The sequence below is a fragment of the Sinohyriopsis cumingii genome, chromosome 3 (assembly GCF_028554795.1).
Source record: "Sinohyriopsis cumingii isolate HCF-2022 chromosome 3, ASM2855479v2, whole genome shotgun sequence".
NCBI classification, from domain to species: domain Eukaryota; kingdom Metazoa; phylum Mollusca; class Bivalvia; order Unionida; family Unionidae; genus Sinohyriopsis; species Sinohyriopsis cumingii.
Genome location: NC_142963.1, coordinates 24,627,885 through 24,643,014, shown reverse-complemented (window position 1 = coordinate 24,643,014; position 15,130 = coordinate 24,627,885). Strand labels below are relative to the sequence as shown.

General features: G+C 34.0%; 1 protein-coding gene across 3 annotated transcripts in view; it reads left to right on the top strand.

Moving 5' to 3' along the window:
- Positions 1-15,130, top strand: part of LOC149802553 (protein CLEC16A-like) — a 175,278-nt gene that overhangs the window by 71,675 nt on the left and 88,473 nt on the right. For all 3 annotated transcript variants that reach the window (XM_089951800.1, XM_089951799.1, XM_089951801.1), the window contains exons 15-18: positions 59-128; positions 1,363-1,517; positions 8,523-8,573; positions 9,573-9,701. In XM_089951800.1, the coding sequence (XP_089807926.1) occupies positions 59-128; positions 1,363-1,517; positions 8,523-8,573; positions 9,573-9,701 (405 nt within the window). The remainder of the gene's footprint in view (positions 1-58; positions 129-1,362; positions 1,518-8,522; positions 8,574-9,572; positions 9,702-15,130) is intronic.

Below are 15,130 nucleotides of genomic sequence, written 5' to 3'. Positions count from 1 at the left end.
CACATAGAACAGCTTGAAAATGCTTCTTTTATTCAGTCAAAGTTCCTCTTTTCTTCAGGTAAAAGACTGTTATAATGTAGCCCTGGTTGAGAGATTAATCCGAATTATAACATTGGCCTGTCAGCATGGTAAGTTGACATACTTCTTCCTGGTGCTGTTCTCTATTTTAATGCCCTGAATATTCTATAAATATCCATCATGTCCATTTTCTATCAGGTAAATAAGTTTTTGAAGGTTTTCAAGTCAACTTTGTAACAAGGTTTTATGTTAAGAAGACAGTTCAAATTTGATTTCTAACCTTTCTGATTAAATTAGACCAAGAGGTGGTAGCCTCAGTCTAACTTGGCATGATGGCCTGGGTATCCGTGTCATATGGGCACATTTCTTGTTCTTGATATTAATGTTTGCATGGTTTCTAAATGGGAAGGAATTAATTTTGTACTGATATTAAAGTTATGTGGAGAGTCAAATTTGAGTGTCACATCAATTTTTCACATTGAAGAAAACATTTGTATCATTGATTCATTACAGCCTTGTGTATTTGACATTAGTGTTTGTGTACTTTTTTCTTTTTATTGAGTTGAAATTACTATAAAATCATATATTTATAATTCATATTGAGTAGAAATTACTTTAAAGTATTATTTATCATTCAAATTGAGTAGAAATTATTTTAAAATCACATATTTATCATTCATATTGAGTACAAATTATTTTAAAATCACATATTTATCATTCATATTGATTAGAAATTACTTTAAATTCCTATATTTATCATTCATTTTGAGTAGAAATTACTTTAAAATCATGTGTTTATCATTCGTTTGGAGTAGAAATTACTTACAAATGATATTAATCATTTATATCGAGTAGAAATTACTTTCAATTCATATTTACAAATCATATTGAATAGAAATTTTTAAAATCATATTTGTCAGTCATATTGAGTAGAAATTACTTTAAAATCATATATTTATCATTCATATTGAGTAGAAATTACTTTAAAATTCATATATTTATCATTCATTTTTAGTATAAATTATCTTAAAATCACATCAGTCATATTGAGTAGAAATTATTTTAAAATCACATATTTATCATTCATATTGAGTAGAAATCATGTAAACTCGTATATTTATCATTCATATTGAGTAGAGATTACTTTAAACTCTTACATTTATCATTCATACTGAGTATAAATCACTTAAACTCACATATTTATCATTCATATTGAGTAGAAATTATTTTGAAATCATATATTTATCATTCATTATGAGTAGAAATTATTTTAAAATCATATATTTATCATTCATATTGAGCAGAAATTATTTTAAAATCATATATTTATCATTCATTCTGTAGGAAGTAAAGTAAGATTAGCCACACTAGAGTTGTGTATTCGACTACTCAAACAGCTGGTGTATCAACCTGGAAAGTCTTATCTACAGGATCGTCATCTGGCCTGCCTTGAAAATGCACATGAAGGCAGCACACAAATTCTTCGCAATTTTTACAAGGTCAGCCCACCCATGCATTTTTGTGACTATATTAGCTACATGCACATCAACTTGGCAGAAACAAAACTGAGTTGAACAGCAAACATTTCTTTATTTACATTCTGTTAGCATCTTTTAGTTTTGATGAATAGAAAAGCTTAAAGGGTATTTGCTGAATGTTTGTTTTACCTCTTTATCAGATAAAGTTTTTTTTATGGCATAAGGTTAGTAAATATTTGTGGAAAATCAAGGTGGTTTACGTGTAATAAAAATCTATACATAGCCCTTAAAAATACTGTGCCTAAATGGTCAAATTCACCATGTGACTAGTGCTTTTAGCCTTAAATACTATTTTAGAACAAAGTTCCCATGCATTTCTATACAAAAAGCAATGGATCCAACTTAAAATGTAATTGGATTGCAGTGATACATATAACAAGATATGTGGTTAGTACTTGAACATGTAAAGAGTAATGAAAGGGCAGATAAAAGAGCAGTCCAAGCTGCCATGCAGCTTCTGAATGGAAGATTCCATTTACTGACTATGAATATTATGTAAACCAGCATGTTTCATATTCTTGACAAGTTGAATGAAAAGTCCATAAACTATCTTTGTAACATCAAACCCATCACTGTAAAGTGGCAGCCCTCATATAAAACAAATTGCAGAGAGGAGATGGTGTTGTACCTATAGAATACATACCTGTTTCATGCAGACCTCCTTAAGGGTGAACCTTAACTTAGTTAAATACTCAGTCAGCCATTGTCCACTCACACTGGAACACATCCTGGTCATCTATATTATCTTCCATCCAGAGAGACAAATATTTTCACTTTATGATATGTTCCAGCCAATAAAATTTTGACCACATATTTTAAGGATATTTGTATTTGTTTTTATATTTTGTTTTATATAAATTTTACATAATTTTAACATTGTAGCCTTTTATATTTGTTTTGTAGAACTTAATGTTTAGGTTTAATTCTGAAGAGTTTATCTTCCCAAAGTTCTTGTGCAGTTCTTCATTTTTAGTTCAGTTGATCATAGACCAGTTTATGGCATGGACTATTGTCTATTGTCTGTCGTCTGATGTCCATCCCTCCATTAGCACAAGTTTGTTACCACTGCTTCTCCCAAACTACTTGGAAGATTGCCATAAAATGGTACACACACATTTATCCCAAGATCTACTTGGAAGATTGCCATAAAATGGTACACACACATTTATCCCAAGATCTACTTGGAAGATTGCCATAAAATGGTACACACACATTTATCCCAAGATCTACTTGGTCCTATTTGAAATCATGCCATGCAGTCACCAGTATGACTACTACAACATCTATTTTTAAAATCTTATCATTACACCTCCTGAATGGATGGTCATATCCCCATAGGGTTTTCACTGAAAGAGTTTTTATGATGTCTTGTTGGTCCTAAATGAAATGGTTCTCCTTGAGCATTTAATATGGCCATCAAAGAGGCCATCTTGAAAATATTGCTGTCACTACTCTATCTAAATGGATAGCCATATCACCATAGGATTTTCTCTAAAGGATGACTTGTGTCCAGTTGGTCCTAAGTGAAAATGGTGTCATTGAGACATCATTATTATGACTATAGTGGCTGTCTTGAAAATCTTATTATTATTCCACGTGTATGGATGGCCAATCTGACATCCAGTATGGCTACAGCAGTAGCCACCATTAAATTTTGTTCCTACTGAATGTGTTTGAAAAATCATATTAGCATGGGGTTTTCACCAGAAGACTTTTTATGATGTCTAGTTGGTACTAGATAAAAATTGTGCCAATCTGACATTCAGATTGGCTAATATCAATGGAGGTTTTGACTAAGGCCAAACAAGAAAGTATGTGTTTCCACTGTTTTTCCCATGGTAAAAAGATCACAAAAATCACATTAATTATATATACTGTTTTAAAAAATAATGATCTGCCTACCCTAATTTTAAAACCAGTTCCATAGGGAACATGTTTTTTTATTCTTGTCCTAAAAGACTGCTTATGATGTCAAGTTGGTTCTAAATAGAAATACTGCTAATCCAGTAAGACCACCACAGCAATCACCTAAATTATCTTATTATTATATGCTCATTTCTTTCTCTCTTATCTTTGCATTGTCAGAATCATTCAGTATTTTACAATATTGAACTCGCACACAACTTCCTATCGCACTCATAAAGGAACTACTTTCTATTATAAACAAACAATGGATGCAGACACCAGCACTTTTGATTTGTAAACAACTCATGTACACTCACGTAGTAGGCAGTTTATGTTTTGGTTGATTAAATTTGTTTCTCAGTGAACTAAAGCAGATGTCTCTTGGACTGCCACATACCAGCTGCTTTTCTACGTTCCGTGTTAACTTTTTTGATACATTGTTTCGGATTTAGGTGGGTGATAGATGCCAGATTTCATAAAGTTGCTGGTTACCTACAAATAACATGCAAGTGACAAGGCATAATCTGTCTTCTTTAGCTGGTAATAAGAATGGCACAAAATATACTTACAGTTTTAGATCCTGAATTTCTTCAAAATGTACTTTTTTAGTTCTGCAAATCCAAGTTACATGAGCCATGTCATGGGTTCTCAAGCTTGATTACACATTTCGAAATTGTACTGTAATTTCGACTATATTCCAAATGCAGTTACATTCTCCTTAGTGCACTCAAAATGAAATAAACAGTAAATTCCATTGCATCTTTTTGATAATTGCAATTGAAAGACTTCATATTTTTCCCACATTATGATTTCGAACATTCATGACAGAACAGAAACACACTTGCAGATATCAACACGCTTCTCCCTCGCTGATTTAATTCGATGTATTTCATGTAGAATTGTCATAGATAAATTCAATTCATAATCACTACATTTCGTAGAATTGACAAAAATACCAAAATATATTCATTCCAGATCAAATGGAAAAGTTGTTGCATTGTGCATTCATTCACAATATGACTCCAAATTTCAATTTTAAGTAGACCAAAATGCCATTTTCTTTCAAAAGTTATGTCTAGCATGCGACTAAGTTCAAATTTATCTGGGTTATGTGCACATTAATAATGTTGTCGTTGTTTAATGATGAATCTGCACTTGTGTATTTAGTTTGGAATATGGCTTACATTCATTTACTTTGTTTCTTAAAGTGTATTTTGTTTATATAATTAAGCCTTTGGTAGAATAAGAAAATGAGCATATAATAAAAGGGTTACTGCATTTGTATGGGAAAATCCGAAATATGAACTCATTTTGTTGGATGGATATACTGCACTCCCAAGGTGTTGCAGTATTTCCATCTGAAAAACTTCATATTTTCCCATTCAAATGCAGTAACCTATAATTGTTGCTACTCCTCTTAGATGGAAAGTCATATCACCATGGGGTTTTCACCAGAAGTCTTCTGATGTCTAGTTGGTAGTAGATGAAACAATAGTGCCAATCTGACAATCCTACATGGCCACTATGGTAGCCATTTTAAAAATCTTGTTATTGTTACTCCCTCTATATTGAAAGCTATATTGATGTGGAGTTTCCATCAGAAGTCTTTTTATTGTGTATAGTTCGTCCTAAATGAAAACAATGCCAGTCTTACATCCAATATGACTGCCACAATGGCAAATTGGAAAATCTTATCTCTCAAGAATATCAAAGAATGTTTGAGCATGTAATAGTGAAAAAGAAGAAATCATCTTGGAAAAATGTTTCCAGTAGAGTGCATTCACCTTCAAGGGACTCTTGTTATTTTTAGAAGATTACCTCTATTTGGCAAGATAGAGCCATTATTGTACTGAGGTGTCATTAAACATGATAATATACATAGAGAGCTCTGAATCATTTTTTGGAGGAAATAACGACAATATTGAATTAAATAACAATGAAAATTCTATATTCCGAGTGAAAATTCATGAGATTTCTCTGTGTGCATGTTGTAACATCCTTTTTTGCATGCCCTTGTAGAGATAGGTACCATAAAATTCCTAATGTATGTATGTATGTATGTCAGTCCATCACAGTCTTGTGAATGCAGTGAGCCCTACAGTTTTTGATGGATTGCCATGTCATTTAGTAAAAGATATGCATGTAGACAAGTCACTGTTCCTTTGGATTTTGTAAGACTTGTTTTTCACTTGCAGCTGGATATAGTCCATGGCAGAATCTTTTGAATGGTCTCAGAGTTTTCATTGAATTGCTGTGTAACATGGGAATGTTATGGGCATCATTTGAAGATGCACATTTGAACTAATTACTGTCCTCCAAAATTTTTATTCATGTCCAACTTCTTCACAGCTGAATGCAGTGTATAACAGAATCTTGTGAACACATCTTGTCCCATAGTTTGGATGGACTGCAGTGAAAATTGGTGCATATTGTAATAATCACCTGAAGATGTGCATGCCAACATCACTGATTTTTGTTACAGTTCGTGCTCTTTAGCTCTACTGGTCAAAGACCACCAGAAGAGCATATGGGATGATCTGTTGTTTATCATCTTACATCAAGATGTCGATTAACACAAGTTTGTTATTGCTACTTCTGCTCAGCTACTTGCAAGATTGTCATGAAATGTTGTACACATATCTGCTTAATTTCATTCTTGACAATGCAGGGTGCAGTTAATTGTGTCGATGTATCTGTATACTTGTACGTATGATATATAAGTTCTTTTATATTTACAATGTTTTTACTTTATATCTATATTTTAATTTAGATGTAGTCTGAAATAAAGAATTCCTATCTTATTTTATCATCCCATGCTCTAGTTGGTCCCAGATGGAAATGGTGCTGTTCACACATCTTGAAAATCCTTTATTGCTTTTCCTTCTAAATGGACAGTCATGGCAATATGGGGTTTTCACTCAATGACTTCTTATGGCTTTTAGTTGGTTGGAAATGAAAATGGTGCCGATCTGACATTAAATATGGCCACCATGTCAGCCATCTTACAGATCTTGTTATTGCTGAATGGTCATATCGAACAAGAGGTTTTCACTAAATGACTTCTTATGATATTTTGATCATCCTAAATGAAAATGGTACCAATTTGATATCCAAATTTGATATCCAAATTGGCTACAACAGCAGCCATTGACATTCTTGTTATCAGTACTCCTCATGAACGGATGGTCATATCAGGATAGAGATTTCCACTAAAAGACATGATGTCCAATTAGTCCTAAATAAAAATGATGTTATTTGGGGTCCAATATGGCCACTACAGAGGCACTCAGTATTAAGAGGTTAGTGTTAGGATTGGTCAGCCTGGTGTCAGGATAATGTAACTGGGTGGGACATCATGCTACATGTCTGTGGCATGATGTCCCAATGCTAGACATCACTATAAACTGCCACACTGCAGACATTGTAGTGATATGATTGAAAAATTGTTAAAGCTACGTTAAAAATCCAAATCACACACACCCACACTTATGATAGCTAATTGTTCCTTTTCTAAATGAAAATGGTGCCATTTGTACATCCCATATGGCTGCCATGATGGCTGTTATGAAAATCTTGTTTTCATTATTCCCTGTGAATGGATGATCATTATGACATGGTTTTTTTAATCAAAATGCTTCTGATGATATCTGCTATGCCCTGAATGAAAATGGTACCGATCTGACATCTAATTTGTCCAACAGAGTAGCTAATTTTAAAATCTTGTTTTTGCTGAAGAATATCAGAGATGGTTTCAACATGCAACAGTTAAATGGAAGAAATGGTCTTATCTTGTTGTTGTTGTGGGGTTTAACACCATTTTTCAGCACACGATAGGCTATGCATGGCAGCCAGTATTAATGGTGGAGGAAGAACCCAGGAAAATCCAGGGAAGAACCACCGACCCACGAGAAGCTACTGGCAAGCTTTCTCACATACCCACATTGACTGAATCCTAGACTCGAACCCACGCAGACAGAGGTGAGATGGCAGTGATCCATAATGGATTGCGCTTTAGACCACTCGGCCACTCGGGGGCCCCAGTCTTGTCTTGTATTCCTGGAGATTAATTTTGCCCAGTAGATTGTCAATCCCTTTAAGGGAATCTTGTTATTCTTGGGGATGGCTGTAGTGTATGACTGAATGTTGTGAAAACAATTAGTCTCACAGTTTTCACTGGATGTTAATCAAACTTTGCACATTGTGGTCCTCATCTGAAGATGTACATTATATAACAAATCAGTTTGCTTTCACAATTTTCATAAGAGTTATGGCCAATTTTGTCCAGCAGCTGATTGAAGTACAAGACAAAATCTTGTGAACACATCTTGTTTGTTTTTGGAACATTGTATGATTTTGTCAATATTATAGTCATCATCTAAAAATGTGACAAATCTGTGTGCTGCCACAACTTACAGCTAGATACAGTATGTGACAGAAATCAGGAATGCAACTACTCTTGGAGTTTTCTGCAAATTAATGTGAAACCATGTTAGGGTTGTCGTCAGAATATACACATGCTGACCAAACATTGTACATGTACTCTAATTTCAGAAGAGCTCTGAAACTTAAAAATTATTCTCATCTTTATAGTGGGATGCAGAAGAGACAAGGATATATTTACATGAGCAGATCTCTCACCAGTCTTTTTGTTTTGTTCAGTTCTTGCTTTGAAAACTTTAAACATGACATGTTACCAAAGTCTCTCTTAATATTCTGGAAAAATTGATTAGGTTTTACATATCAGAAAATAGCACATACTTTTCCATTTTCCCGGTATGTCATGCTTGGTATAATTTTAACATTAAAATGAAGCCCTATGTGTTTGACTTTTTTGTTAAAAAAGCTATTTAGGGCCTTGTTCACAGGATAAAGTGTGCATTCATTGTGTATTTTGGATGCTTGTCAGATAATTCCACAAGAACAAGAAATGAACGGACCAATACCTATATTGCAAGTGAATATGCACTCTAGAATATTTCACATGAAAGTAAGATACAAGTTATTCATGTTAATTACTCGTATTGTGGAAAATTTTAATTATTTTTTTTGTCCTCCCTCCAGAGTGAAGAAATTTTCTTGGACATGTTTGAAGATGAGTATCGGGAAATGACAGTAAGTGAAACTTTTTCTTGTCCACAACTTCTTAATGATGGCATTCTGTCATTGGTATTATATTCATTTACCCCTACCTGTGTTTAATCATTGCTGTAATATACAGTTAAAAAAATATTGAATAAATTAAACATATTTCTAAACTGTTTCGTAACATTATGTTGTATTCTGCATTAGATATCAGTATCTTAGAGTGTTTTCATAATGTTTTTCATCATATATATGCTTTGTTAAAGTATGGCATCGTAAAAGTAGGTTTTAAGATTCAGCTGCAGTAGAAAGTGATTTTTCATTATTGTTATTCATAGTAAGAAATTTGCATCCCATCAATTTTTTTCATAATGATGTGTATTTGTAGAGTTATCTCCCCTACACCATTAGCCCAGTCTGCACTGTTTATCTATATTTACCACAGATGAAAAAAGTCTGCAGTCATGTATTAATCAATTCTTGACAGAACATTTATAGTTGCAATATATTCCATTGACTGTGATTCAATTTTTTCAAACTTGAAATTGAATTAGGCTAGAAGAGTCAATATATTTTGTATTTTTTTGTAATATTTCACAGGAAATGATGACATTCATTTGTTGCCCATTAAGTTATTGAATGTTCTAAATTGTAGCTAAATTAAAGATTTAGTAAGAATAGTTGTATGTTGATTCATTTTTCATTTCATTAGTAGAAAATGAGAAATAATTCAGTTGGCAGTAGGGGTGGAGATGTGTAATAAAATTTTAACCTTTTTTTTTTACAAATAGATCAACAACTGATACTGATTCTTAATGTTAGGTTAAGATCCTCATTGTATATATGTAAGATTAGAAAAAGATATTTTGTGACATTTCTTTTAGATGTTGTATTTCATAAGGTCTTAATGGGATTTGGACACCTAATTACTTAGAAATTTAAATTTCTTCTGTTCTTAATTTTATCTTTTTGGCTTGGGTGTTATCTGAGGACATTTTAATATCTACTAGTATGACAACTCTTTTCCAGAACCGTCCTTTGAATGTAGAGTACCTGACTATGGATGCCTCTATTTTACTGCCCCCTACAGGGACACCACTGACAGGAATTGATTTTAACAAGAGACTGCCATGTGGGGAGGTTGAGAGAGCCCGAAGAGTAAGTCATATCATCTCTAATACCTGTGTGTGGAAAGCATATGTTTTGTGCATAACTTTTCTGAGTGTTGTTTGAATGTATAATCTTTGCTTTGCTTGGTTTCCAGAAATATAAGCTTATGCAGTATTTTTAGGTAGTAGGTTGTAACCAACAGTTCATAAGTGCAAGCTGCTTTGCAAGTGAACTGTACAGTATCGGGCAGATCTAACATTCTTCTTTTCTGTCATGTGCCTGCTACTTTGTGATTAAACTATACAATTTGTGGCTTGTAACCAACAAATCCAGCTGTCAGTCCAGTCAAGTGCCAGCTCTCCTGGCAAATTACACCTCTGTCTGTAACTTGTAAACAACAAGTATGACTTTCTGTCAAGTGATCATAAGTGAACTGTACAGTTAGTTTTTAACTTGTAACTAATATATTTAATCTTCTGTCCTGTCAGGTGCCTTCAAGCTCACAAGCAAACAACTGTTTTGCAAGTAAACTTGTACAGTTTATATATTTTAACTGGCAGAACAAACCTTCTGTACTGTCAGCTAATTTACACATGAGCTATACATTTTGTCTGTGGGTTATAACTGGCAGATCCAGGCCATGTGTCATGTCAAGTGCCAATTGCTTTGCAGGCAAATTGTATGGTAAGTCTTGACTTGTGACTAACAGCTATAATCTTCATCTGGTATGTCAGGTGCCAGCTAGTTTGCAAGCAAACTACCATGAATCACTTTAAATTCATGGGTACCAGTTTTAATTTTGTTCATGGGTAAACTAGACCACAAGTATTTAAAGTCATGATGAAATATGTACCAAACTGATATTGTATATGCTTCATTGTCAAGTGCCAGCTTCTTTGTAAGGGAACTATACAGTCATCTGGAGCTTGTAACCAGCAGATTTAGCCTTGATCTTTCCTGTTACATCCCAACTACTTTACAAGTGAGCTATACAGTTATTCCATTTGCATGATTATAATCAGGAATAACAATCTTGTAGTGGAGGCCGGGCTGGACAAATCTACTTGCCCAGTTCCCAGGGCAAGTTTGAATTTGGCTTGGGCAAGTTCAGATTTGTAAGATAATTGCCTGCAGGCAAGACCAAACAAAAGAGGGAGTGGTGATTTTTAGTTCATATTGTTTTATGTTTGAAATTCTGTAATCTTGCCACAGCACATGTATTATTACCTTTATTTAGCTTCTGTTCAATTTATCTCATTCCTCTATGCAGATGCTAGCTAGTCTTATATACACCAGAAAGCATGGGTTTGCTTTGCTGCCAACAAATTAAATGATAATATTCTAATATCATGTTGGGGGGTCCCCCTCTTACATAATCTTAGTTTCTTAATGTGCCACTGAGGGAATAGGGCCCTGTTTCTTCATAGATTGATCTTTTCTTCATTAAGTCCTTAAAATCTCTGTTTGCAAATACTGGTAAAAGTGAAGTCAAATTATCCCCTATTCTAGGGATTTTCTATGCTCCCAAGATTTTATAATGTCCAATGCATTATTATTGTTATTATTATTAATCTTTTTTATATTATTATTATTGTTGTTGTTGTTATTGTTGTGTTTGTTGTGATGTCCTTTCTATACTCCATGCAAGTCATTATCATCATCATCATCATCAGGGTCTTGAATGGCAGAGTAGTCTAAAGTGATCACGTTTTACCAAGTGCTGCCATTTCACCTCTGTCCATGTAGATTTAAGCCTAAAGCCAGGCCATTGTAGGTATGTGAAAAAGCTTGCTAGTAGCTTTCTATGGGCCAGTGGTTCTTACCAGGTTATTCATCCACCAGCTAAACTGGCCATCATTTATAACGTATCATTTGCTGAAAATTGGCATTAAACCCACAGCATCATAATCATCATCATCATCATCATCATCATCATCATTATGTCCCTTCTTTACTCCATGCAAGTCGTTATCATTTTCATACAAATAAAAAATTACTTCCAGCTCTACTAATACGACAAGTTAGATTGTTGTTAGTCTGGTATGTTAGTGAGTATGGACTTAAGTGATGGTCATTACATGGAAAACAAAATTACTCTTCCTGCATTTCACATAAATGGAGTTAGTCATACATAATTATTACATTGTTAGACCTTCATACATGGATGGTGGAACTGACTAAATTAGATTTTTTGCATGATGTTGGCAGTTGGACTTAGTAGCTTATTCTTCAAAATTGTTCCAAGAAAGTTATTCTGTTGAAATGAAAGGTTTAAATTTATCATTATTTGCCCAATAATTGATGAATCTCAATGATGCTTACTCCTGAGCTTTACATTGTCTACATAAACAGAGAATTCCTTTTTTGGAAATATTTGCCACCATGAGAGTGAGTAATTTTAATTTATTTGTGAAAGTTTCAAAAAGTTTACATGGAAAAATCGTGAAGATATAACAGCAAAGAATATTGTTACATTTACCTACAGTTATTAAAGAAAGTGAGTTTGCTCCTTGTACATTTTCATTGGAGCAAGTTGATACTATATGTTCTTTTTTTCCCCATGTGTATGTTTTATTTGCCCCAATGTTGGATGGCACATTGTCATATACTTTGATTTGGAGTGTGAACAATAGACTAACAGGTGAATACTTGGGCATGTATACTTGCTCTTCCCTCACTGTCAAGTTATAGATAGCATAAAGAATAGGTCCACATGGTGGCTTTTTGTTTTCTTTGCCTGTAATTTAGATGTATATTGTATAGGGATGTGCATGTACACATATGCAGTGATGCTCCCAGGGCACTCAGTCATATATTTCATGCAAAATGTTATGAATTCACACACTTGAAAGCAGTGATACACAAGAACTCCCATAAATTAGTTCAAAACCCCAATATAAAAATATTCTGTGTGCAGTGAACTTATTGAATTTCTTTTATGATAAATCAAACATAGTTAAAATTTGAAAATGAATTCAGAAATAAGGATTTTTTTTATCACCTTACCTCTTCCATTCCAAAGTTGGCAAATGTATATTAGTATGAAAGGATACTTGGAAATCCTGCTAATTTTTTTAATAACTGAAGCACGGTGTCCAGGTTTGATACCCTTTCCTATCATATGTGCATGTGCAAAATTTGGTCCGTTTACGGAAAGTGAAATTACTGATTATTTTCAAAGTCAGGATAGTGGTGTTGGGAATGTGAAAAGTGGACTTCATGTCAGTTGTGGTGGGAATATGGAAAGTGAACAGGAGAATAAAGAAAGCAGTGGAGTTGCTCTCAAAATGAAGGAAAATATTTCAACATTGATGTCAAATACCAAGTTAGATGTACCACCTAAAAAGAAACCAAAATGTGCAGTAAAGTTTCAGAAATCTTGGTTGTCATAGTAAAGATTGCTACAACACAACTCCATGACCAGAGGTATGTTCTGTGATATTTGCAAAAGTTATTGTAAAAGCAACCCTTGAGTACTGGAAGTCATCTGTTTGAAGTTTAGGATTACACCACACACCAAGTCACATGATTATATGAAGTCATTAAAGGCTTTGATAGAGCCCATAGAGAGCAGATCAGGAAGAAAGATGGATATTTAAGTGTTAATTGAACTCTGTCCATTTCCTTCCCCTCCCCCTTTTTTCTACTCCCCCTTCTTGATAACAAAGTAGAAAATTTCCCCATATGATCAAATCCTGGGAGCATGTCTAGGTATATGACTAAGTGCATATATAGTCAACAGGTGGGCTCAGTTATTAGTCCAAGATTCATTAGTTCGATACCCAACCAGGTCAGTCCGGGTTATCAGCCTCTGTGTGTCCTTGGGAAAGGCACTTGGCTCCCATTTCATCAGTGTTATATAACTAATAATGTCTTAATAGTGCCATTATAACCAGCAAATAAAAAGTAAGACTCTGCGTTGAACTAGCTTTATGTCCTGATCAGGTGACTCGGGATAGAAAAGTGCTAGGATTATGTTAATCCCAAACTTGTTTATATTTAAATAAATTAAAGTTTGGATCTTAATATGTATGTTAAAATTGATATTTTCTCTGTCTGCGGCGGTTCGAGTCAAAGATTCAGCCAATGTGGGCATGTGAGAAAGCTTGCCAGTAGCTTCTCGTGGGTCGGTGGTTCTTTCCGGGGTTTTCCGGGTTCTTCATCCACCATTAATACTGGCCGCCATGTATAGCCTATCGTGCTGAAAAATGGCGTTAAACCCCACAACAACAACAACAACAACAAAATTGATATTCAAAAAGGTTGGGGGATATCAAACTAGTTTTTCCCAAATTGAGTATCTTAGTAATAAGACCATTTCAATCAGATTTTACATCCTGAATCTTTAGATACATGGCATAGATATCTTGAATGTTTTCAGCATTTCAGCAAGAAAACAATACAGTTCATTCTGTCACTTAAAATAGCTACATTTTTATGCAGATTATGAATAAAAGGAGGTACAAAAAATGAAAAGTTCCTGGTATTCATGTGATAGGATGTCATTATTTTGAAAATTAACTTGCCCAGAATCTGATTTTGTAGAAAGAGATTTTGTGTCCGAAGAAAATATTGGTCTTAAAGCCATGCTTTTGTTAGATCATTTTCTAGTATGTCATAAACTGATGTGCTGCACTTAAATTCACCACTAGTCATAACAGCTGTTCAATTAATAATTTCTGTAGGGAATCATTTTCATTTAATAACATGTTGGTTAAGAGATACTTGTGTGCATTTTATTAATGTTGTAAAGCCTGCTATAAACTGATCATCAGTTGATAAGTATACATGTTTTTGTATCATTAAGTTCATATCCCCTCGAGGTACACTCATATATGGACACATTTTTAGTGTATATCCTTGTTTTATTTGTCAGTAAATATTCCTTGGGTAATGATGAGCTAGCCTGATTTCAGAGACGTGTGCCACCGTAGCTAATAAAAATGTGCATACCGACATTCAAGTCAGCTGATATTTTATGCTGTGGGGTAGTCATGTCATTAGTTTCTCAGAAATAATCCTGCACAGAAATGATTTCACTGTCAAATTATTGCAAGTTATAATAGCTGTAAGTGCAAAGATCATATAATGAGAGTCAGATACAATCAACTATTGATAGTTTGATTTTTTTTAATACTTTGCATTACTTTTTATGAGGACCAAAGTTAGACCTGGACTTTCACTGATATGTTGGGCATTCAGACTATATTCTAGTGTCTTGTTTCAAAACAATGGAGAGAAACTGTCCTACTATCCAGATTACAGCAATGATAGCTCGAAACTGTCCCATTATCAGATTACAGCAGTGATATCTTTTAACTGCCCCAGTATCAGATTGCAACAATGATAGCTCTAAACTGTCGGTCAGATTGCAACAGTGATACTATCCCAGTCTCAGATTGCAATAATAGCCCTAAACGGTCCCATTAATTATCAGATTGCATCTATCATGATAACTCTGTGTGCAGAGATCATAT